The sequence below is a fragment of the Ursus americanus genome, chromosome 5, assembly GCF_024610735.1.
Source record: "Ursus americanus isolate L20-20 chromosome 5, mUrsAme1.1.p, whole genome shotgun sequence".
Taxonomy (NCBI): Eukaryota; Metazoa; Chordata; class Mammalia; order Carnivora; family Ursidae; genus Ursus; species Ursus americanus.
In genome coordinates, this window is record NC_142131.1 from 16,082,057 (window position 1) to 16,108,998 (window position 26,942).

Here is a 26,942-nt window from a genome sequence, read left to right on the forward strand (position 1 = left end):
CCTGAAAACATTACTCTTCAAAAAACTCTTTTGCTTTCTAAAAGTGATTCAGAACCTCTAAAATAAATATTCTTTGGGTACCACAGTGAAAATGCAAAGTGAACATTAGGTACCATAAACAGGCCAAATATTTCCTGTTTATAAAATCCCAAGTTATAAATAAATATGTATATATTTAAATATATAAAATCCCTAGTTCTCAATTGGTTATCATTGCTTGAAAAGCAAGGATAATATTTATTAAAGTTTTTGTTTCATCATATTTTTAAAAAGATAGTCCTTTTTAGTTCTACTTAATGATATAGTTCTAAATAATGATAAATTTTGAGAGATAATTTGATCAATGAGTTTCATTTTTATGTATTAGAATTGATTTAACTGATACATGATGTCTAAATATTCCTTGAGAATTGGTATGGTATTTCTGTCCACATTGTTTGTTAATATCCCCTTCAGTCATATGTATCTCACCCCAAGTATTCAATATGTTATACCACTAAATAAATCTTACACCAGCTAGTTTACAGATGTTTTGAATAATCTCATGGCACAATCCTTGACAGAATTTAGGTGTATTACACAATTTCTTAATTTCTAAAATACTACAGAAGTTACTTTTTGAAAATTTGGGCAAAGAAACAGAAACATGATTTTAAGCTTTGTGTAGCAGTGATCTCTATAAATGAGACTTTTGTAAGAGACCCTAAATTTAAAATTTCTAATAACCGCCTAAAATCAGTATTGGCTTAGAGATTTTTTTATTTTTAGGGAATGTTTCAGGTATTTTTAAAAAGCAATATGAATTATTTCAGATTTTCACTTTTATTTCCTTTTGATAAATTGCCTTCAAAGAAATTTAGAGTCTTCTTTCCATTTTAATTTTGTGGAAAAGTAGCCATACCTTTCCTGCTTAGTTTCCAGAGGATAAGTGATTAAACTTTTAAAAAGGAATTATTGATTTAAGGCCACACATACAAGTGATTAAATATAACCAATATTTGGGAAACATTAGTGGGAAATAGTGGGAAGGCTACTTGTGGAACTAGATGATATGTGGTTTGAATTTTATAGTGAAAGTATAGTCTTCCATAACCTTTGTAGTGTAGACTTTTGCAGTGCTGTTATTATGAGAGAACAGTCTCTGAGAGTTACTTGGTTTTGCTTTTCTTCAGAAACAATATCAAGCATGTAAAATCAGCATAGGTGGTAAAGCTTACATTTCAGAAAACCCAAATTTAGTTATTTTTACCAATCACTTAATTATTTTAATTAATTTGTTACCCCTAAATTAGAGCCTAACTTCATGTCTTTCCACAAATTTGGGTTATTCTTGGTTCTTTTGAGGCAAGAAACTAACTGTAAATATTTGTTCCTTAATTCCACAAAGATTTATTGAGGACTTAATATGTACTGGGCACTACTCTACACTCTAACAGTATAAAGATTGCTAGATGTGACTCTTGCCCCTCAAGGAGCTCGTGGTCTCCTAGCAAAAAGTCTTCTGTTTGTTGCAAAGATTCTCTTTGTTCATAAACAGAGGATGATCATTGAAATAGGTAGGGTGGGGAGGAAAGTTAAGGACATATGGTGAACTCCTTCAGGACCCGAGAGTAACTCTTAGTTCACTGACATCCTCCTTTATTGACTGGTACCCCACTGCTATCTAAGAGTCAGTGAGTCTTCTGAAAGTATCCACCTTCCTTCCATGCTAGTATGAGACCCTGACTTCACTTCAGATAACGTTTCAAATGAATATGTTGTCATTTCAAACTCTTTAATGGTAGTAAGTCACCATTTGTGAGGAGAAGCTTTGGATTTAGCATGGCTGGGGGTAGTTTATATTCTCCCAAATATGTTGGAGAATTAATTCTGTAATATCATCAGATGAAGATCTACAATCACCCTGCCTATAAAATGGGGATAATACTAGTACCATCTCACTGGGTTATGGTCAGAATTAAGTGAAATAATCCATATAGGACTGTTAAAATTGTACCTGGCACATAGTTAGGACTCAATAAATACAGGCAGTCTTCACTTTGTATGGTCCCAAATACCCGAATTTCGGTTACCATAGTTTAGTTAAATAACACCAAATCCCCCCTAAAACAAGGTTCAAATTTCAGTTATCACAGTGTATTAACTGTGAATAATTGCATTAAACACAAATCTCTGTGTAAATAACAGATGGACATCATGATCAGCAGCCAATCACATCACTTCTTTCAAAATCTTTCACAGACCGATAACTGCATATCTGTTAGCCAGTTCATGCACAGACAGCACTATCTTCCATTTTATAAAAATGGATAATCAAAAGAGAGACTTGGCCAACAAAGATGAAAGTGCACCAGAGAGATGGAATGCTGAAAGTAAAATTGTAAAGTGCTTGTGACGAAAAAGATGAAGATGTCCCAGAGGAAGTGACGCTAGCAAAAAACACTTTGCATGAAATGAACTCTCAGAGATATTTCACGACATTGCAAGTGCGAAGGATAAAATGTTGGAAGCTGATCCAAACTTAGGAGCATGAAAATTAGCCAAGGCAGAGAAAAGTTTTCCTTGAACTGTATCATAAGTTATATGAAGAGAAGGCAAGCACTATTCAAACTACTTTAGTAGGTTTTTTACAAAGAAATCAAGCATTTTAATTCTCCATGTTTCTAATGTTTTAAACTACAGTGTACTAAATATAATCGGTTTTTACCATTTTTTCATTCCCCTACTCATTTTTTGCAGGCAGTAGGAGGATTTTTAATGTTTTGACCAAAAAAATTTTAAAGGTCATCAAACAACCATAGTTTTTCCCATTGATTATCATGATCAGTTTGCATGGTTTCGACTTGTAAGGTCATTTTTATAATCATTTTATACTGTGCAAAGCAAGGGCTTCCTATAGCTATTGTTATTAGAAATTACTTTATCCAGCAAATCACGTACTGTGGGTTTAGATAAATTGCTCATTCCTTTTCAATATTTGAGAATTAAAAACTTTCATTTCTTTCCTGCTTCTGTCTTTGTATTTTCTAGACTAAGTCCTGATTCTAGTCATGTCTTATCACAGGGTTAACTCTAACAGCCTCCCAGTGTATCTTGTACAGAAATACAGTATTTATCCTCAATTTGCCTGTTCTTCAATATTCAACCTCATTTCTTCATTCTTATAAACCTACTATAATTCCATGCTGACCCTTTCCCTTTCATTCTTCCTGCTAATGTCCTGTTCTTCCACGCTTTCCCTGAAAGACTATTGGTTCTTTAATACATTGTCTTCCTTTCAAAATGACACCTGCCCTAGAACATATCCTTATGAGAAACTTCTTTAAATTCATTGGTTTCTTCCTTATGTTTCATCTACATTTCTGTCAATCATAAAAAAACAAATGTCTTTCTTGAATTTAAATTATTACAAGAAATTCAATGTAAGCAAAATGTAAAATTCTAGCTGGAAGTTAACCAAGTTAACACTTGGAAATGATGCCATGATTGGCAACAAAATAAAAATTAAAAATAAATGCTGTGCATTTTCACTATATACCTTATTATACTTCTGGAACCATGTGAATGTGTAGTTGAACATTCAAAAAGATAGTTAAATTTTCATTAAATACGTAGTGATCATTAAAATCTTGCTTTCAGTTCTCCATTCATAGCGGCTTTGACATAATTGCTTCCTAGAGTTCTGAGCTCTCAGAAGGTGAAACCGTCATCTGCCTGATATTATCTGCACACATATTGGATGGAGAACAGGCTCCTGAGCTGCAGTGAACTCTAGACAAATAAATGTGGATTTGGGCCTAAGTCTTTTGCTCGGAAGAGAGGCAGATAGCCTGGTTGGTCGTCTTTAAGACCTTTGGAATCATTGTGAGATGACTTTGAAGAGGATTCGCTTTAATAACCTAACTTATTACCTCACTGTGTAAAACCAAGGACTTTGTCAGGTTTAAAATGCTAAAAGGAGGGTGCCTGGGTGGCTCAGTTGGTTAAGCATCTGCCTTTGGCTCAGGTCATGATCCCAGGGTCCTGGGATCAAGCCCCACATCAGGCTTCCCTGCTCAGCGGGGAGCCTGCTTCTCCCTCTCCCACTCCCCCTGCTTGTGCTCTCTCACTTTCTCTCTCTCTCAAATAAATAAAATAAAATCTTTTAAATAAATTAATTAATTAAAATAAAATGCTAAAAGGGGGGACGCCTAGGTGGCTCAGTCTGCTAAGCATCCAACTCTTGATTTCAGCTCAGGTCAGGATCTCGGGGTCCTGGGATCAAGCCCTGCATCAGACTCCTTGTTCAGTGGGAGTCTGCTTAAGATTCTTTCCCTCTCCCTCTCCCTCTGCCTCTCCCCTTGTGCTCTCTCTCAAATAAATAAATCTTTAAAAAATTAAATAATAAAATGCTAAAAGGAGTTTTTAATTTATATATTGGAATAAAGTTACTGTATTGGAGCTTAAAATCTTTTTATTTTTAAGATTTTATTTATTTGACAGAGATAGAGACAGCCAGCGAGAGAGGGAACACAAGCAGGGGGAGTGGGAGAGGAAGAAGCAGGCTCCTAGCGGAGGAGCCTGATGTGGGGCTCGATCCCAAAACGCCGGGATCACGCCCTGAGCCGAAGGCAGACGCTTAACCGCTGTGCCACCCAGGCGCCCCTGGAGCTTAAAATCTTAAGTCCGGTACTACCTTTGCAATTTTCCGTGGTTATTATTGCGTTTCATGTTACTGAATATAAGTGTTCATTTTTCCAAAAAAGGTATAAGTGTCTCTATTTGGCTTATTTTAGCTCATAGTTTCTTAAGGAGATTCCAGGGAAATTCACAGAGGCCTCAGATTTGTGATGGTATTGGCACCAAGATCAATTAATTTGGAATCTCTTTAACAAAGTAACAATTCTCACAGCACCTGAAAGAGTTATATCTCCTGTAAACAGAAATTCTATTCTATTTCTCATTTACTTCTCTGAGGCCATGTCACCTCCTGAATTACTGGTTTCATTGGTCATAAGCTGTCACTTCTGTTAGGTGTATTTTACTGTGCAGTATAATGGGAAATTTTTCATTAAACAAGTTGTGTATCTCCTGCTCCAAAGTGTAAGCAGGGTACAAATTTGAATGTAGAAGACAGTGACTAGAATAATCAGTGCAAGAATATCCTTAAAGCGTTTCTTGTGTAACAAGGGCAGACTCAGCTCAAAAGTTTGTTTAAATCCTGCTTGACATAACAAGAACCTTTACACTTTATCTATCTGGGACTATCTGTGAACAAACCTGACTCATCACCAGAGTGCCTTTCAACTCAGCCCTGTTCAGCTCAATTGCTCTTCCTGCCTTATAGAGACATTTAAAATTCTTTGAGGCTTCTGGTGAAGGCTGTAGAGTTTTTATATTTAATACTATTATATAGCCCAGGAAGTTCATAGTTCATGAATACCACAGCTCCACAAAATATAATGGAAGGATTTTTCCCTAAATACATACAATCTCTTTGTAGTCCGGCTGTGTGGTTGTTGGTATATTCCTGTCCTGAGCTTTTATTTCTGAGCAGTAGCTATATCACAGCAGAGTCTTTTTTTTTTAATAACAAAAAGAAGTAACAACAAAAAAACGTCCTTCATAATCTTAATCTGAAAAGAAATTCTATGTTGGCAGCCCTACTACGTTCTAGTTTTTCTCTACGTATTTTAGAAGAGTAAAGCCGTCTCACATTACTGTTATTCACCAATAGCTGTCCTTTCGCCCTGTTCTTGTCCTCAGTTCTCTCCTATGCAGAACAGTGCTATTAGCTATTTTGTGAATTTATTTCCTAGAGCAGTAAGTGATTTTTTGTAGTGACCACATTGATCTGGTTGCCCTTTTCCATTTTATCACAACTTCAGTGTTCTTCATCTATGTCCTTTACCTTCAGGTACCCTTTTTCTTAATTGCTTGACTTATCTTTGATGTCTCACTTTGTCTTACACAGTTTTCTACTTAAAACAAGGATTAACAGTTTAATCATTTTAGTGCATTTTGAGGTAGTTTTCTGTGAACTAAATTGTTGTAAAGTGTGCTGCTGATTTTCTCCTTGGAACATGGAAGGCATCTTTTCTTACTATGCTCAGCTGCCACAGTTTTCCTGGGTGCTTGACTTGACTTCCTACACCCAGAGAGAAACCTCTCAGTGCCTGGTGCGTGGATCTTGTCCCCTGCCTTTGCCTCTCGTCTTGCTCCTTGATTAATGTGGCTCTTGGGGACCTACACCTGCCCTTCAGGTGACAGTGCCTTTACACCCTGATGCCTGGTCAGTGCTAAGTTATTAGGACCCCTGTGGAGTGGGGAAAAACATGAAATTAGCACCATCTAGTCTACCTTGCCCTCTCCACCGGACTTGTACATCATTCTTAGATCTTCTGCTCTGCTCTGTTGACTTAATTCCGTGCAAAGAGCTTGTTTTGTTTTGTTTTTGGAGCCTCTGCTAAAGAAATTAACTTCCCATATATTCTTTTTTTATGATAATTTTTTATTATGTTATGTTAGTCACCATACAGTATATCCTTAGTTTTTGATGTAGTGTTCCATGATTCATTAATTGTGTATAACACCCAGTGCACCATGCAGTATGCACCCTCCTTAATACCCATCACCGGCCTATCCCAATCCCCCACCCCTCTCCCCTCTGAAGCCCTCAGTTTGTTTCCCAGAGTCCATAGTCTCTCATGGTTCATTCCCCCTTCTGTTTACCCCTCCTTCCTTCTTCCCTTCCTTCTCCTACCAATCTTCCTGCTATTATGTTCCATAAATGAGTGAACCCATATGATAATTGTCTTTCTCTGCTTGATTTATTTCACTTAGCATAATCTCCTCCAGTCCCATCCATGTTGCTGCAAATGTTGGGTAATCGTTCTTTCTGATGGCTGAGTAATATTCCATTGTATATATGGACCACATCTTCTTAATCCAGTCATCTGTTGAAGGGCGTCTCGGCTCCTTCCACAATTTAGCTATTATGGACAATGCTGCTATGAACATTGGGGTGCATATGGCCCTTCTCTTCACTACGTCTGTATCTTTGGGGTAAATACCCAGTAGTGCAATTGCTGGATCATAGGGTAGCTCTATTTTTAACTTTTTAAGGGACCTCCACACTGTTTTCCAAAGTGGCTGTACCGGCTTGCATTCCCACCAACAGTGTAAGAGGGTCTCCACATCCTCTCCAATATTTGTTATTTCTTGCCTTGTCAATTTTTGCCATTCTAACTGGCATAAGGTGGTATCTCAGTGTGGTTTTGATTTGAATTTCCCTGATGGCTAATGATTTTGAACATTTTTTCATGTGTCTGTTAGCCATTTGTATGTCTTCACTGGAAAAGTGTCTGTTCATATCTTCCGCCCATTTTTTGATTTGATTATTTGTTTCTCGTGTATTGAGTTTGAGAAGTTCTTTGTAGATCTTGGATACCAGTCTTTTATCTGTAGTGTCATTTGCAAATATCTTCTCCCATTCTGTGGGCTGCCTTTTAGTTTTTTTTGACTGTTTCCTTGGCTGTGCAGAAGCTTTTTATTTTGATGAAGTCCCACAAGTTCATTTTTTCCTTTGTTTCTCTTGCCTTTGGAGATGTGTCATGAAAAAAGTTGCTGTGGCCGATGTCAAAGGGGTTGCAGCCTATGTTGTCCTCCAGGATTTTGATGGATTCCTGTCTCACATCGAGGTCTTTCATCCATTTGGAGTTTATCTTTGTGTATGGTGTGAGAGAGTGGTCAAGTTTCATTCTTTTGCATATAGCTGTCCAATTTTCCCAGCACCATTTATTGAAGAGACTGTCTTTTTCCCACTGGATGTTTTTTCTGCTTTGTCAAAGATTAGTTGCCCAAAGAGTCGAGGGTCCATTTCTGGGTTCTCTATTCTGTTCCATTGGTCTGTGTGTCTGTTTTTGTGCCAGTACCATGCCGTCTTTGTGATCACAGCTTTGTAGTATAGCTTGAAATCAGGCAATGTGATACCCCCAACTTTCTCATATATTCTTGAACAAAACCCTCTCCTCTATCTGGAGCATGAGCAGCTTTGGGAGAGAGGCATTTGGAGAGATGAGGAAGCAAGGATCACCTTCCTAGCCAATAAAATAACTGGTCAACAGGATGATGTGAGTCAGAGCCTGATCTCCTTCACATCCAGGTGTTTTTATGCACATACGGTACTGAGAATACTGTGTATAGCTCATGCGTTAGCACGTTGTTTGGACCATCAGTACAAAATAAACGGTGTCTGCAATGTCCATAGGAGCTTTCATCTCTTCTGGGTGGGGGAGCGAAGACTACATGAAGCTCCAGCTAACCACTTAGGACAACCAGTTTCTCTAAGTGGAAACGCAGTAAGTTCAGGGCTGAGTGATCCCTAGTGTATGGGCAAAAGTTTCCAAAGAGATGAAACTTGAAGCAGAACCTACAAGAATGTTTATTATTAACTTCACCTCCACTATTTCCTGCTTCTTACCATTAGTGGATCCTGGCAGCTGGTTTTGCTGTCTTAGAATAGAGAATACTTATGGAGAGCCTAATAATACAAACCCTGATGCTTTGTGCGTTTCTGCTTGAAAGTTAACTTCTCTGAATTCCAAAGATCCTAATAATAGAAAACTGTTAACTTCTCTTTGAGCAAATATAGCTGTCCTGTTCTCCTGACAGTTTTTCTTCTTCCCCAGTTAGATTATAAATACATGGAAGCCTGGGACCATGTGTTTCTTATCCTTACTTTGTAATTCCCTATGGATAAGACTGGCCCGCTTCGTACACTGTAATCTAATCACTTACTAAGAGGTCTCTGTATTTGCTGAAGGTGATGGATTAGCCTTTCAAGCGCCCCAGCCCCAGCAGTGCCGGTTGTCTTGGGCATTCCCATCACCTGCCTTCTTCTGATCTCTATTTCTCTTCCAACCAACTATGCTCCTGCTTTTTTTCGCTGATCACCCCATTTCCATAGCATATTAAATATACTTTTAAGGAGATGTCAAGACTTCCCTTAAGAATATGGGCTTTTATTTGTGACAGCACTTATGCATTAACAGGAGATAGGCATGTTGGCAGATGATATCTGACCGAGTACAGAGAAAGCCTTAATCAAGAGCACCCAAGTTAATTTTAAAACCCACCTTTTTAATTTAGTAAATGTGTTTAACTACTGTTTTAACTCGGTAAATGTAATCTTTCCTCAAATTCAGTTGAATTCACTTTTTTCCAATTCACTAAAAATATTTTTATTCAGCTATTGTTTTTAGACAACTGATGAACGTTTCTCTGTGGTTCTCTTTTGCAAATGGACTGGTTTCAATATGTGGACCTTAATTTATTTAATCGCTCTCTTTTATTCTTTGTGATCCGCCTTTCTATCTGTTTGGCAGACACTGCTTGCTTTGTAGTTTTGAAAAAAAAAAAATAGCATGTTAGTATACCTGGAAAGAACAGATACCAGCAAAATTATTCTTAGGTGAAATTTTGTAACTCAGAAACTGTTTTTCATAGACTATCATCTTGAAACCTACTTCAAAGCAAACATGGAAGTCTTCTCACCATTAATGCTACACAGATTCATTTATTTAATATTAAACAAATACTGATTAACTTCCTGCTCTGTGCCAGATATAGTTCCAGGTGGTGAGGATTTAGCATTGAACCAGACAGACAAGAACCTTGCTCTTTGCCACCACACGTCCTAGCCAGGGCCGCAGCAGAGATGCAGACAACAGTAACATATGCAGCCTGTCCAGGTGGCAGCTGACTTCCCAATTCTTTTTCCCTTTACCAGTACTTTAAAGCCACATCTATAACCTTGTTACCTCTAGTGTTGTGTTGTATCTAGTCTCACAGAACTACTACCTCCATCTAGTAAGAGCTGTTTAAGGGCCTTGTTCTAGTATGGGAGAGAAAGAATGGAGAGGCTTCTGGCAGAGTCAAGTTTCTTGTTAAGCTGAAACTAAACGTGCTGTACTTTCAGAATTGTAAAGGTGAGAATTCATTCACTCATTCAGCAAACATTTGTTGAACCATATATCAGTCAGGGTTCTATTATGTTCCAGGCTTTATAGCATCTACATGTCCTTAAGTACCTCACACTCTAGATGGAGGGAGAGAGACATAAAATAAATAATTACTGATAAATGTTACAATAAAAACATATATCAAGTACAAGGGGAGCACCACAAAAGCAGAGGGGTAGGTTTCACCATAAAGTCGCTTCTAAACTGCATCTTACAGGTGGCTGGAAATAGAGCATGCTTCTTTTTATTCAGGGAATGTTTACTGAACACCTTCTGTGAGCCAAGCACAGTTGTAGGCACCATAGACACAGCAGTGACCTGGACAAAGTCCTGCTCTCTTTGCAGCAGAGAAACATACAATAAGCATATAGACAAATAATTATATATTAGGTGGTGATACCTAATAATAACCACAAAACAAAGCTTAATAAAGGGAACAGAGAATGACAAGGGATACTGTTTTAGATCAGATAGAGAAGGCCTCTCTAATGAGATGACATTTGATTAGAATCCTGAATGAATGAGAGAATGAGACCAAAAAGCAAAGGGAAGCCATTTTAGACAGAGGGACCAGCATGACTAAAGGCATAATAATCATGAAAAGCATGGCCTCTTCAGTGCAAAGTGAGATATTCTCACCGAGCATGGAATATGACGGGGTAGAGGGATTCGGGGAGAGTGTGGTAGATGAGGCTGGGAAAGAAGGAAGGAAGGGAAGAAGGGAGGAGGGAGAAAGAAATGGGAAAGGTCAAGAACAGTCTCTAGGTCTAAACTTGGGTGACTGAATGGGTGGTAATGCCATTAACCAGCTCAGGGAGCCCTGGAGGAGAGGCAGGTTTAGGAACGCAAATAATGAATTTGATTTGGGGCAGTGGGAAATACAGAACCGGATATTAGAAGTCAGGGCTAAAATACAGATTTGGCTGTTACCAGCATTTCCTGGAAATTTAAAAAGAAGGAGCAAGAAGAGTCGTCAGCATTGTCAGATACTACAGAGAAGTTTAATAGGATGAGAATTTTTAAAAAGCCGTCAGATTTGACATTTGGAAGGTTGGCAATGACTTCAAGAAGACCAATTTCAGTAGATGTGGGTAGGGCAAAGCCACATCATGGTTTAGTTGGAAAATGAAGGGGTAAGAGGCTGGGATTGTCTAGCCGAGATCACTGTCTTCCCCACTTCCCAAAGCCCTCCCTGGAAGCTTTGAACCCAAGGTCAGATCTTCTCCCACTCCCTCCTTAACTTTGTCCACGTAAGGCCTAGGACTGGATGCTTGAGCTGTGGATATGATGGAGGGACAAATATTCTCAGATCCTTGGGTCTCTGATGGGAGAGGGACCAGGGATAGGGGAGCCTAATATTGGCGAATCACGTATTGAAGGAAGCATCTTCGATGGGGAGCAGCAGGTCAGGCCCATTCTGAGACCTGTCTCTAGAGGGGGAAGAAAGATGAAACAAATAGGTCTCTGCCGTATGTGGAGACTACACCAGGAAGCTGAGGTGGGATGCAGAGCAAACAACTGGAAGGGTTGGGAGTGGTGGAGGAGACGGGACATAATTAGTCAAGAAAGCCCTAGTGAGAGAGTACAATCTGGCAAAGCAAGGGGGTTGGGGGTTGAAGCTGATAGTGAACTGATGGGCACTAGAAGAAATTTAGGCAGGGATGCTTAGGTTTCTTAAGGCAGAGGAACTGAAGATGCGCAAAGGAGAGGCTGTTGGCAGTGTCGTGACCACAATGATAGCAGTGAGGGGACAGTTAATGAACTGAGGGGTAGTCCCAGCAATACCTGGCATAATAGATGTTTAATAAATATTTGTGAAGCTAGAAGGGACTGTTCCTCCACAGATAAGGTGGAGGAAAGGGATGAGATACCAGAGTTCTGAAGTGCTGTTAGTAAATGCCTAGGTTCCTTTCTGGGAGAGGATGGAGGTGGTGCCTAAGAGATCCCAGAACCCTTAGAAGTCTAAACCCGAAAGAGACTTGTACCACGGAAGGACGTGGAAGCACAGACCAGGGTAGGAAACACACTTCTTTAATTCTGGAGCCGCAAAGGATTACCCGGAAGTCTACCAGACTTCCCCACCACTGCGCACTCCGGGCCTGTTTCTCTCAACTGCACCTCCATCTCTGCCCACTGGGGGGCGGGGCTCGAGGGCAAGGCTGGTGGCTGCTCTGAAGCCTCGAGAACCATCAGTTCCTACCAGACTCCCTGCTTGGGTGTGGTCTTACCCCATGGCGGGACACAGGCCCTCAAACTTCTTCCCACTGCCAGACAGTGGTAGGGGCGGGCCCAGAGGGACAGTGCCCGTGCGGGTTGACGCTCCGGTCTGGTTGAGTGTCCAGGCGGCTCCCAGCATGCTGATGGTCCGGCCAGGGATCGGTCTGGGGGCCAGCCCAGGCCCTGAAGGGTGGGAGGTGCCCCTGGGTCCACCACCATACAAATTCTACTGCGGGACGGCACCCTGCAGGCCCAGGGTCGGAGCTGGCGAGGCTGGGCCCCGGTTCCTGAGCCCCTCGGAGGGCACCTTCCAGAGGCCCTACATTGCCCTGCGGTGCACCCCAACTTTGGTGCTGCCAGAGGACGTCTCGGCTGTAGAGAAAGAGGTGGAGCAGCTGGCCAAGGAGCTGAGGCAAAAGAGGATGGCCCTGGGATACTCGCAGGCCGACGTGGGGTTTGCCATGGGGGCTCTTTTTGGAAAGGTGATTGGCCAGGCAACCATCTGCCGCTTTGAGTCCCAGAAGCTCAGCCTCGCCAACATGTGGAAGTTGCGACCGCTGCTGAAAATGTGGCTGGAGGAAGTAGACAGCAAGAACTTTCTGGGCTTATGCAAAATGGAGATGATCCTGCAGCAGGCTCGGAAGCAGAGACGGGCAAGCAGGGAGAGTCGCATCCGAAACAATCTGGAGCAACTCTTCTTAAAGTGCCCGAAGCCCACACCCCAGCAAATCAGCTGCATCGCTGGGCAGCTCCGGCTGCAGAAAGAACTGGTCCGAGTTTGGTTCTATAACCGGAACAAGATGGGTGGTCAGCCAACCATTGATTTCTCCCCACGGGAGGATGTGGGGGCAGCCGGGCCTCCTTTCCCAGGGGGACCAGTATGCTTTCCCCTGGCATCGGGGCTCCATTTTGGTTCCCCGCACTATGAAGAGCCATTCTTTATACCCATGTACTCCCCTACTCCTTTCCCTGTGGCAGGGACCCTCCTCTCTGCCCCGGCCTCTGCTCCGGGCCACCCCAGGCTTTCAAAATGAGGGACCCCGCCGTTCTGGGGAGGGTTGAACTGGGGAAATGGGTCCCTGAGGTTCTTTTCAGGGCTGTTAATATTAAGAGCTCCATTCACTGTCTAAAGAAGTTAATACCTAAGGGATGAGTTGGGAGTTGTTTATGAAATTTGGGGGAGGGAAGTTGAAGTTTAATAACTCCATTGTTTTTATCTGGCATTGATTTTAAGGTACATTGCAATACATATATGGTTTCGGATATTTTGTTTCTCTCTCTTTTTTTAATTAATCGGAAATTAATTGTTATTCCTTGTGGTTATCAGTAAACATAGGGATTTTTTTTCTTATAAACACGATAGTGAGTGAAAAACTCAAGTCACAGAAGATTATTTCAGTATACCATTTTTTATCAAAAACCAGCAGAACTTTATGTAAATATAAACACGGGTTCCAAGATAATAGTAACCTCTGGGAGAAGGTTTGAAGTTGGGATAGGTCAGGAGTACACAAAACCTACCCAGAACCCTTGCTAAAACACAGTTTTCTTATTCTCCTCCCTTTCTTGAAAGATGCTTTTTTTTTTTTTTTTCTAATTCACCTTCTCATTTAGAGTGCTCAGTTTCAGATGGAGGTCTCAGTCCAGCTCTCCACCTTATGGAACCCCACTAGTTTATCTGCCGACCCACCACAGTCATTGTATTTGGAATCCCTTTATTACTGGGTTTGGCATACTGGACAGGGCTAGCTCAGTGCCAGATCCAGCTTACTTCTCTGGTTTTCAGCTCTGTTTGGTTTATTACCTACTGATTTGCCTTACTTTCTTTTGAACTCAGATGTGCTTCTTAGAGAATATCTGCAATGGTTGAGACAACATTCCCTTGTGGCTTGTGTGGCTTTTGTGGTGGTTCATCCTGTATCATTTTTCCAATCTCTTCTATGAAATTAGTCTTTTCTAGTTTTCTACTTCTACAGTGGTCATCATATATGAAACAGAAATCATTAGTTTTTCTGTGTTTGTACTTCTGCTGCTGTAAACCTGCACGTAATATTTATTGCTTTATAATTCCATCACTAAATATTATATCTGAGTTTACATCTTCTGTTTAATTACTATTCATGTCAGTTTTTTCTTTCTCTACTTTTTTTTCCTTATTCAGTTTTTACAAAGAATTTATCTACATGTATTTAAAAAGAACAAGTCTTTTTAAAAATTTTTATCTTATTTACTGCAGTTTTTATTTTCTAATTGATTAACTTTTAGCTTTTATTTTTATTAGTTGCTTTTTTTCTAACTTTCTGTGGTTTCTTCCAATGTGTATTTTTCCTTCTTGTCAGTGTTCGACGATAAAACACTGACAGTACACATAGGTTCACTAAAATGGAGATAAACTTCGCTTACTTAGCTTTAGATTCAATAGGTGACTAATCACTCACTCTTGCACTATCCCACTAAAAGTCACATAGCACCAGTCCCATTTCTCCCTTTTCCCGTCGAGCCCTTCTGGATAGCCTTGAAAGGGAGATGTTTCTGCAGAGGGCCAGGTAGTATTTAATGGCAGGATGAATCATTGTCGTTGTGTCGACATTCAGCTCCTAAAAGCTGTGAGGAGGCTCTGACCCAGGCTGCTCCTCGAATTCTGCAGCCCCTGCATATTGGAAGAAATGGTAATGGGTTCTCCGTCTCAGGGAACAGCTCCCAGGGTCTGCCTCAGCACCTGCACAGCGGCATCATTCACACAGCTGCCGCCCCTCTGCTTAGGCAAGCACCACTATGTGTCACTGATCAGCCCTCACATAATTTAAAATGAGATTTTGCCACCACTGCTCCTCTTGACTACGAAGAGAGAACAGGCTGGACCTTGGAGCAACTTTGACATTTAAAGAATTTCATATTTTTCAAAGATTTAAGATTATGAGTAGAAACCTTAATAATAAAATCCTTCAAAACTGAGAGGGAGCTGCCCTTCGAGTTGGGAGAAGACCAACAGTGTGGTGTCAGTGCTGAACAGGGTCAAATATACAGAGATAAAGTAACATAAAATCAAGTAAGATATGCCAACATCACTAACAAAGGTATCCGTGGTACCATTAGTGAGATCAATCTCAGAGGAGTAGTTGGTAGAGGCGGATGTCAAACAACAGTCCAGAGTCTTCCTACTTGTCAGATTTCCACCTAACTTCAATTAGAAACACAAATTCAGACCACTCAATATCTTCACCATCCTTCTGGACTATTCTTTATCAAATGTTTCCTTTATCTCGTGTTTTCTTTAGACAAGGCAAGTATTTTTTTTTTAATTTTTTTTATTACATTATGTTAGTCACCATACAGTACATCCCTGGTTTCTGATGCAAGGTTCGATGATTCATTAGTTGCGTACAACACCCAGTGCACCATGCAATACGTGCCCCCCCTCACCACCCATCACCAGTCCATCCCATTCCCCCACCCCCTCCCCTCTGAAGCCCTCAGTTTGTTTCTCAGAGTCCATAGTCTCCCATGCTTCACTCCCCCTTCTGATTACCCCCCTTTCTTTATCCCTTTCTTCCCCTACCGATCTTCCTAGTTCTTATGTTCCATAGATGAGAGAAATCATATGATAATTGTCTTTCTCTGCTTGACTTATTTCACTTAGCATTATCTCCTCCAGTGCCGTCCATGTTGCAGCAAATGTTGAGAACTCGTTCTTTCTGATAGCTGAGTAATATTCCATTGTATATATGGACCACAGCTTCTTAATCCAGTCATCTGTTGAAGGGCATCTCAGTTCCTTCCACAATTTAGCTATTGTGGATAATGCTGCTATGAACATTGGGGTGCATATGGCCCTTCTCTTCACTACGTCTGTATCTTTGGGGTAAATACCCAGTATTGCAATGGCTGGGTCATAGGGTAGCTCAATTTTTAACTTTTTGAGGGACCTCCACACTGTTTTCCAGAGTGGCTGCACCAACCTGCATTCCCACCAACAATGTAGGAGGGATCCCTTTTCTCCACATCCTCTCCAGCAATTGCTGTTTCCTGCCTTGTCAATTTTTGCCATTCTAACTGGCATAAGGTGGTATCTTAGTGTGGTTTTGATTTGAATTTCCCTGATGGCTAATAATTTTGGATATTTTTTCATGTGTCTGTTAGCCATTTGTATGTCTTCACTGGAAAAGTGTCTGTTCATATCTTCTGCCCATTTTTTGATTTGTTTATTTGTTTCTCGTGTATTGAGTTTGAGAAGTTCTTTGTAGATCTTGGATACCAGTCTTTTATCTGTAGCATCATTTGCAAATATATTCTCCCATTCCATGGGTGCCTCTTAGTTTTTTTGACTGTTTTCCTTGGCTGTGCAGAAGATTTTTATTTTGCTGAAGTCCCACATGTTCATTTTATCTTTTGTTTCTCTTGCCTTTGGAGATGTGTCATGAAAAAGGTTGCTTTGGCCGATGTTGAAGAGGTTGTTGCCTATGTTGTCCTCCAGGATTTTGAAGGATTCCTGTCTCACATCGAGGTCTTTCATCCATTTGGAGTTTATCTTTGTGTATGGTGTGAGAGAGTGGTCAAGTTTCATTCTTTTGCATATAGCTGTCTAATTTTCCCAGCACCATTTATTGAAGAGACTGTCTTTTTCCCACTGGATGTTTTTTCCTGCTTTATCAAAGATTAGTTGCCCAAAGAGCCGAGGGTCCATTTCTGGGTTCTCTATTCTGTTCCATTGGTCTGTGTGTCTGTTTTTGTGCCAGTACCATGCTGTCTTTGTGATCACAGCTTTGTAGTACAGCTCAAAATCCGGCATTGTGATGCCCCCAGCTTTGTTTTTCCTTTTCAACAGTTCCTTGGCGATTCGGGACCTTTTCTGTTTCCATACAAATTTAAGGACTATTTGTTCCAGTTCCTTGAAAAATGTCATCGGTATTTTGATCAGGATAGCATTGAAAGTGTAGATTGCTCTGGGTAGCATGGACATTTTAACTATGTTAATTCTTCCGATCCATGAGCATGGAATATTTTTCCATCTTTTTGTGTCTTCCTCAATGTCTTTTAGGAGTGATTTATAGTTTCTAGAATATAGATCCTTTACGTCTCTGGTTAAGTTAATTCCAAGGTAACGTATGGTTTTTGGTGCTATTGTAAATGGGATGGATTCCCTAATTTCTCTTTCTTCAGTCTCATTATTCATGTATAGAAATGCAACTGATTTCTGAGTATTGATTTTGTATCCCGCCACATTACTGAATTGCTCTATAACTTCTAATAGTTTGGGAGTGGATTCTTAACCTGATGATGCCGAACCCCTTTAGAGTAGGGGCAGAATATCTTTAAAAATGGTGATGATAGCTTTTATCACGTTCTCAAAGGAGACATGACTCTGTAGACTCTACAGTTTCAGAATTTTAGAAACACGTTCCCTTTGGCCACCTCACTTTCAGGAGTTTTCTCTTGACACAGTACTGGTCTAACGAGTAATTTGTGGTTTTCTTTGAATCTGTATTTTCTGGATATCTGTAGCTCAGTATAGAATAGAGGACCTGAATCACGTCTTATATAAATAAGTCTTTCAAATTCAGAACAAATGTTGTATTAATTATTGCCTTTATTGTTCCTATACTTTTATCGGTTCTTGACACTTTAATTAATTCCTATCGTAAAGAACAATTTCTCTTGTTCCCATAATCTTTCCTATCTATTGTCTAAGAAGACTTGAAGTGTTAGGATATGCTCCCTTATTCTAAAACATTATCTTGCTCTTGAAATAGCATCTAAATATTTTCTATAATTTCACATTTTTGAAATACATATACTATACATCTTTGTTTATTATACTAAAACTAAAGTCATGGAATTTATTTTTCAGTATAGCCACTTTTGTTTATAGCTTTCTTCCAGAAATCGTCTTGCTTACTAAACAGTATTAGTTTGCTTGGCAGAACCTATTCACGATGAAATTTTTTAGAGTACAAAATTGTATTATCAGTTTAAAACAGTGTTTTGAAAGTGAAAAGTACAGTGCCATTCCAATAAAATCCTAGTGGAATATGAGCGTATTACTTGACAAAGTGATTGTAAACTGAAAGAATAAAACTTAGGAAAATAAGAAAATTTTGAAGAAAAGAGGTAGGGTGGCCTTGTCCTACCAACTGTTATGAAACTACAATAATTTAAACAGTGTGGTGGTGTTTATGGACAAAAATAACAGAAATGAGTATTTGGCTATTCCATTATGTGGGAATGTGAATTGGTGCAATCTTCATGAAAGGCTATTGGGTAATTCATATGAGAAGTTTTTAAAATGTGATTTTTCTTTGGGCAATCATTTCAACTTTAATTAATTTTTATAAGAAAATAATCGTATGTATGTGTGCCAAAATTTAGCAAAAAGGGTGGTCACTACAGCATTTTTTAAACAACAAAAAGTTATTAAAACTAAATGTTCAACAAAGGGATAAGTAAATAAAAAGGAACACCATAAATGGTAAAAATTGTGTTATAGAGCTACAATTTTGACAAAGGTCAGAACAGATTATTGAGTGAGGCAAGAGTTTATTAAGCTTTATGATACTTCTTATTTTTTAAGGAAAAAGGTATGTTACATATACAAATCTATATATAAATAAGTATCATTGGTGATTTTTATAAAATTGTTTTGCTATATACATTTCACAGTAAAAATATTTAAGGGAAACTTCTAAAGGAAGGTGCTAGGAAATCTAGGGTTCCTAAAAATATTCTTCTAGTCTTTTCATCTCTAAAATGGTAATTTTTCATTATAAAGCAACATTTTGGAATAATAAATTTGATCTTTTCATTTTTAGTCAGATTTGTGGTTTCTTTAAAAAGAAAGGCAGTTCTCTAAACAGAGGTGTATTGGGATACATCGGTTAGAGAAACATTGCTAAAAATTAGGGTTTTTTTTTTTAAATCAGATGCCCATTAATGTTAAAGAGCTGTAGTGTAGCTCAGTGAGTGAAGACACCTGCCATATGTCTGTTTTCCTGCACAACATGGTAATTTACAATTACAATTAGTGTGTTTATATACCTCAGTAGTGTTAACCCATATTTAGAATATAATATAAACCCAAATCATTTTCATGTTTGTGAATGTTTACTTTTCAATTTCAAAAGCCATTTGAAAATATCAAAATCCCAGTTTTATCACAGTATAATCCTCCGTACGTAACGTATTTGAAGAAACCGAACAGATATAAATAAGATCTATAGATTTCTAGGTTTGAAGGCAGGGGCAGTTCCTGTGATTACAGCCCCAGCTAGGTGAAAGATGAACTGGCATGAAATGAATCTACCCCATTACCCAGTAAAATCCTTAAAACAAAGCATTAGCATTATCATGGTTACACCCGTGAAGAGAAGCATTACAAGAAGCTGTTGGAGAGACTGTGTGGTTTACCCACAGGGCTGTCTTCAGAAAACAGTGCAGCATGTTGGTCTGTTGGGCTGCTGCCCTGTCACCTCACTTTTAGCTAGGAACCCTGTAATGAATTCTGCTAAAGGCAAAATTAGCTCCTTTGGCATTGAACTTGGGCTTCTTAGGCTTTTATCCCCCAGTTTCCCACAAAATGATGAAGCACAAACCAACTTCGCTTAATACTGTTGAGTCTTCTACTGACTGCCTGCCAAAGACTAGGATTGGAAAAGGAAAAATTGAGGACTTCCTGAGAATTTACTACATTTTGGATTCAATATTCACTTCTAAAACTATACAACTTGTTATGTCACATCTCCAAAAGAGTAACTGCACTGTTTAATAATTAGTCATTTTCTTCCTCCCAGGATGTGTGGTGTAGACCTTCGTTTAGATCTTGGTGCAATGGCCAGGACAGTGTATAAGATGCTTTAAGTTGATTTATTATCTTAGAATGGATGATTATGTTCCTAGAACAGCTGTAAAGCTTTGAATACTATTGACTGAGTAGTGGGCAAATCTTAATAGGTACCTTTTTATTGAAAGACAGTTTGTTTCAGTATATCGTTTATTAGTTTGCTAGGGTTGCCGTAACAAGTACTACACCTTGGGGAGCTTAAAGAACAGAAATTTATTTTTTCCATTGTTCTGGAGGCTAGAAGGCTAGATCAAGGTGTGGACAAAGTTGGTTCCTTCTGAGGGCTGTGAGGGAAGGATCTGTTTCAGGCTTATAGGTAGCTGCCTTCTCCCTGTGTCTTCCCATTATCTTCTTTAGGTACATATCTGTGTCCAAATTCCCTCTTCTTATAAGGACACCAGTCACTGGATTATGGGCATATGCTAATGACCTCATTTTAACTTAATTATCACTGTAAATATCTCCAAATAAGGTCACATTCTAGAGTTCTGCAGGTTAGGACTTCAATGTATGAGTTTTCGTGGGGAAACAATTCAGCTCATAGCACCAGCCCAATTAAAATTTGAGCTGGATTTAATTATTCATTAACATAGTCATTCAGCAAATATTAATTGAATGCCCTTTATAACATGTAGTGTCCTAGGTGCTAAGATGCAGTGGTGACCAAGAACAGGCCCATCCCAACCCTCAAGGAGATTGAAGAAGTTAGGCATCTACATTAAACAAATAAACATATGATTATAACTTGTAGTAAATACTATGGGATATCAGGTAGGGGGTGTCTTAATTTAGATTGATGTTTATAATCCTTTTATAATACACAAGTATTACCTCTGATAACATCAATGTTAACAAATACTCTAAACCAGAGGGACCTTCCTGCCGAGGAAGTGTGGTCCTATAGCCAAGGTGTAGTTTGGGACACAGGCATTCCTAGGTTAAAATCCATGCTCAGTAGCCTATGGTCTGTGTTACTCTGAATGAGTTACTTCTTTCAGCCCCAGTTTCTCATCTGTGGAATATGTCTAGCAATCCACAGGGTGAGAGAGCTGATAAAAGCATAAAATTAGGTAATACAGAAAGAAACCTCTAGGACTTCCCTTTTGTACAGTAGACACTCAATAATTTGTCTCTGCAGGGGCGCCTGGGTGGCTCAGTCGGTTAAGCATCTGACTCTTGATTTCAGGTCAGGTCATGATCTCAGCATTGTATGATTGAGCCCCACATCAGACTCCAGCTCCATCTGGGCCTGGAGCCTGCTGAAGATTCTCTCTCTTCCTCTGCCCCTCCCCTTCTCTCTCCCTCTCTAAAAAATTATAATAATTTTTCTCTCCATTCTGTTTCCACTGTACATTGTCTGTGCTTCCTTTGTATCTCATAAATCCTTCCTTTGCATCCCTAGGAACTTTCACATAGTAGGTGCTCCAGGATTAATAGCCAAAAATGAATAAAAAGAAAGAAGAAAAAGTAGAGACAATAGTCTCAGTTGCCAGAAACCTTACTGATATTGGGAAATGAGTTTTGAAATTTGTTATAATTGGAAAACAATTATAAAGTCCATTTCCTCAGCTGTCAAATGACAACTAGGTAAAGGAACAGGTGAGAAGGTTTTGACTAGAAAGATACAGGTGAAGACTTTTGAAAACCCATACGGTGTTAAGTAATTGAAAGAATGGTCTCTGAAATTGTTTCTAGCCTGTAGTAATTGTATGACTCTCCATCAATAAGAACAGAACAGTGCACCACAGATTGAATATGGGGCCCATGAGGAGACAAAGTATAGGAATGGACAGAGTAGGGTGACACTGGTGTTTCCTACTGTGATTCCCATTTAACCTTTCCTTTTTGATGTGCTGTGGCTTCAGTTGTCTCTCCCAAAAGTAGCCCAGTTCTGCCTGTATACATACTATGAGATGGCCACACCCTTTAGCTTTTTGGTCCAAAACCTACTGTATTCGTGTGCTGGGGCTGCTGCAGCAAAGTACCACAGATTGGGTGGCTTAAGGAACAGCGGTTTATTGTCTCACAGGTCTGGAGACTCAAAGTCCAAGATCCAGGTGTGGACAGGGTTGGTCCTTTCTGAGGGCTGTGAAGGAGAATCTGTTTCAGACGTCTCTCCTTGGCTTGTATGTGGCCATCTTCTCTTTGCTCTTTTCATAACATCTTCCCTCTGTGCATGTCTCTGCATCCAAATCTCCCATTTTTATAAGGACAACAGTCACATTGGATTAGGGCCCACCCTAATAATGTCATTTAATTTAATTACCTCTGTAAAGGCCCTATATCCAAATAAGGTCACATTCTGGGATACTGGGGGTCAAGACTTCAAAATATAAATTTCGGCAGGACATATTTCAACCCATAACACCACCACTCCTGACATAGAGAAAATGTAGGTGGGACTGTGGGGGAGGTATAGGAAGGCAAAGAGACTTGTTTATTTTTTCCTACAAAGGAGTTAAATAAGAGGTGGTGTGATGGAACGGAAAGCGCAGTAGCCATAGAGTCAAGCAGTCCCAGATCCTGCATCCTGTCTCCAGGTCATTCACTTAGGTAGTGTCACCACTCCAGGGATCCCCCTCAGGAACATTTCAGGAAAAATAACATTTCTTCCACCCCAACCAGTAACTTTATGGGCTGAAAAATTACAGTAGCTACTTATTTTTATCTATTTTAGGAGCAGAACAATTGGACTCTCATCAGTGAGTTTGAGAGGTATTATCTTAGGAAGAAGATTTTGAATATTTTTTGCTTCCAGTGCTGGTTGGGTTTTAAAAAAGGAAGGGATGGAGGGAGGGAGGGGAAGGAGGAAGGAAGAAAATTTTGGATATTTTGATAAAGATATGATTTTTACTTTCTCCAAAAAAATTGATATGTGAACCTGTTGAGAAAGCCCTGTCACTTTCCACTAAGCATTGCCAGCCACTAATTTCATCAAGCTAATGTAACAGGACAGTCAAGTGCCTTGCCTTTAATTTGTTATGATTGTGTTATATTTATGAAAAGCAGAGCTAAAACAGCTGATAGCAAGTATTTAGACATGCTTGTTTTCATAAATAGTTTTAAGACTATTGCTAAATCTAAGTAGACACTAAGTTTTCTCAGTACATGAAGTGTAAATCATTCTTTCTGTAATAATAAGTTATTAAGTATATGCAAATACTATAGATTATTACCTCATTTCACACATTTTTATGGCACTTGTCTGATTGCGAATATGTATTACCTTTGAGATTTAAACTCAGGAGAAGAAGTGGGAAGAGACTTATCATACAGGGATTTATTGTGTTCTTTTCTCTCCTGAAGAGGCAATCACACCAACACGATAGGTAGGAAAGAATATTTTGCTGTTTCTGTGTCACATCATTAAAGTAGTTAATCTAAAGCCATAAATTTTTGTCTTCTGGGCCAAGAAATTTTGAGTAAAATACTAACAAAAATGTTACGCTTATAAATGAGAAGTGAAAGAATCTTTATCCTTTTTATTTGAGTTTCCAGAAATGGCACACTCCATAAAAAATTGTATCATTTTTATTTTTAAACTGAGTTTCTTGCATTAGTCAGTAAACAATTTATTTGGTGAACATTCTCTGTGCACATATATACACCATGTGAACATTTAGGAAACAGAAGGTACTTGAATTTGTGAGATTTAAATATTTTCTCACAGTTGATCCAGTGATACTGCAGTTGAAATAAAACCACATATAAATGAAATACCACTTTCTACTAAAAAGCAAGTATAGATTTTCTATCATTGTTTTAATGAGGACAGTAATGATTCCATGTATTCAGTGGAATATCTTATAAATCTTTAGCATGTTTATCTCCATGTACATTCTAACACTCACCTGTAAAACTCCACCTGTCCTAATCACAAATAGGCATATACATTTAATTACATTATCTGACCACATATTTTTATAGTCTTGCAAATATTATTAAATTTTGAAAGTATAGATAGAGCAATGATTTCATTTCTCACTGTTCTAAAAACATGTGCATATATGTGCTAATATTCATATAGATACATTACATAAAATATGAGCTACGTAGATCAAAGGTAATGCACCAGAACACGACAAGTAAAAGGATTACAACCAGGGTAGCAGCTTTTGGCCATCTCACCGACGTCCTTGCTATGGCCCACAAATCCATTCCTGCCCTTCCTCCAGGCTGCACGTTCTCACGTTCTCATGAGCAGTAGCATTATACCTCTGGACTTCCTCAGTGACTGATTATCTACTAAGTACCTGTTCGGGGGCAAGCAAAGAAGATTCAGAATTAGAACAAGGAACACATAGTCTAGATAAAGGAGAGAAGTGAGAAAACCAGAGATCATCTCACGAGGTGGCCGGAATGGGCAAAAGAACGGCACAGAGAAAGGAGCACATAACTCGCTGAGGGATATCTGGGAACATTATTGAGAGCCGGGACAACTTGAGCTGAGACTTGAAGGATAAATAGGAGCTGTTAAGTAGAGAAGACCAAAAGTCAGGAATGAAAGAAAAAGTGAAAAGAGTTTGTTTTGGCTAAAAGTCTAGGCTGTGATTAGTTACTACAATTGAGAGTTAAATGCGGTGGTTAAAATCCTGGCAGCCATAGCAAATAAGTTACATAGTTCTCAGTACACGAAGCTGATTACATGAATCTCACAGAATGTATTAGGAGCAACACTTTATTTTCATTTTTATTCCAGTACAGTTCACATACGGTGTTATATTAGTTTCAAGTGTACAGTATAGTGATTCATCAATTCTATACATTACTCGGTGCTCATCATGAGAAGTATACTCTTAATCCCCTCCACCTACTTCACTCATTCCCTCACTCACCTCCCCTCTGGTAACCATCAGTTTGTTCTCATTCGTTAAGAATCTGTTTTTGGGGGGCAGCTGAGTGGCTCAGTCAGTTGAGCGTCTGTCTTCGGCTCACGTCATGAGCCCAGGGTCCTGGGATCGAGCCCCCATCAGGCTCCCTGCTCAGCAGAGAGCCTACTTCTCCCTTTCCCTCTGCCTGCCACTCCCCCTGCTTGTACTCTCTGTCAAATGAACAAATAAAATCTTAAAAAAAAAAAAAAAGAATCTGTTTTTTGGTTTGTCTCTTTTTCCTTTGTTCCTTTGTTTTGTTTCTTAAATTACACATATGAGTGAAATTATACCATATTTGTCTTTCTCTGACTGGCTTATTTAGCTTAGCATTATACTGTCTAGCTCCATCCATGTTTTTGGAAATGGCAAGATTTCATTCTTTTTTATAGCTGAATAATACTCCATTGGATATATATACCACTTATCTCTCTCTCTCTTTTTTTGGTTTCAAGTTTTTATTTAAATTCTAGTTAATTAACATAGAGTGTAATATTAGTTACAGGAATAGAATTTAGTGATTCATCACTTGCATATAACGCCCAGTGCTCATCACAAGTGCCCTCCTTAATACCCATCACCCATTTAGCCCATCCCCCACCCCACATCCCCTCCAGCTACCTTCAGTTTGCTCTTTTTAGTTAAGAGTCTGTTTTTTGCTTTGCCTCTTTCTCTTTTTCTTTCCCCTACGTTCATCTGTTTTGTTTCTTAAATTCCACGTATGAGTGAAATCGTACAGTATTTGTCTTTCTCTGACTGACTTATTTTGCGTAGCATAATACACTCTAGTTCCATCCACATCATTGCAAATGGGAATATTTCATTTTTTTTGATGGCTGAGTAACATTCCATTGTATATATATACTACCTCTTCTTTATCCATTTATCGGTTGATGGACATTTGGACTTTTTCCATAATTTGGCTATTGTTGATAATGCTGCTATGAACATTGGGGTGCATATACCCCTTGGAATCTGTATTTTTGTATGCTTTGGCTAAATACCTAGTAGTGCAAACTGCTGGATTGTAGGGTGGTTCTATTTTTAACTTTTTGAGGAACCTTCCTACCATTTTCCAGAGTGGCTGCACCAGTTTGCATTCCCACCAACAGTGCGAGAGGGTTCCCCTTTCTCCCCATCCTTGCCAACATCTGTTGTTTCCTGTATTGTTAAATTTAGTCATTCTGACAAATGTGAGGTGGTATCTCATTGTAGTTTTGGTTTGTATTTCCTTGATGATGAGTGATGTTGAGCATCTTTTCATGTGTCTGTCAGCCATCAGTATGTCTTTAGAAAATGTCTATCATGTCATTTGTGAATAGTGAAAGTTTCATTTCTTTCTTGCTGATTTGGATGCCTTTTATTTCTTTTCGTTGTCTGATTGCTGAAGCTAAGACTTCCAGTACTATGTTAAATAACAGTGGTGAGAGTGGACATCCCTGTCTCGTCCATAGAGGAAAAGCTGTCAGTTTTTTCCCCATTGAGGATATTAGCTGTGGGTCTTTCATATATGGCCTTTATGATATTGAGGTATGTTCCCTCTATCCCTACTGTTTTGAGGTTTTTTTTATCAAGAATGGATACTGTACTTTCTCAGATGTTTTTCTTGCATATGTTGAGAGGATCATATGGTTCTTATCCTTTCTTTTATTAATGTGGCTCATGACAACTGATTTGCAAATATTGAACCACCTTTGCAGCCCAGGAATAAATCCTACTTGATCATGGTGAATGAATCTTTTAATGTACTATTGGATTCGGCTTGCTGGTATTTTGTTGAGAATTTTTGCATCCTTATTCATCGGAGATAGTGGCCTGGAAAGCCTTTTGGCCCTGGACTTTTGTTTGTTGGGAAATTTTTGATTCCTGATTCAATTTCTTTGCTGGTTATGGGTCTGTTCAAATTTTCTACTTCTTCCTGTCTCAGTTTTGGTAGTTTATATGTTTTTAGCAATTTATGCATTTCTTCCAGATTACCCAATTTGTAGCTGTTTGTATTTCTGTAGTGTTGGTTGTGATCTC

The 26,942-nt window shown here is 39.1% G+C and overlaps 2 protein-coding genes across 9 annotated transcripts in view; both read left to right on the forward strand.

The window, feature by feature from the left end:
* ARB2A (ARB2 cotranscriptional regulator A) overlaps positions 1–26,942 on the forward strand; it is a 422,367-nt gene that overhangs the window by 291,106 nt on the left and 104,319 nt on the right. The window lies entirely within an intron of this gene.
* Positions 7,561–15,669, forward strand: POU5F2 (POU domain class 5, transcription factor 2). The gene has a single exon (XM_045796281.2). It carries the CDS (start codon positions 12,233–12,235, stop codon positions 13,250–13,252), a length of 1,020 nt encoding a protein of 339 aa, XP_045652237.2. The 5' UTR covers positions 7,561–12,232; the 3' UTR covers positions 13,253–15,669.

Bases quoted from the DNA above. Each gene is read 5' to 3' on its own strand.
- POU5F2 (XM_045796281.2), top strand. From the start codon at position 12,233: ATGGCGGGACACAGGCCCTCAAACTTCTTCCCACTGCCAGACAGTGGT.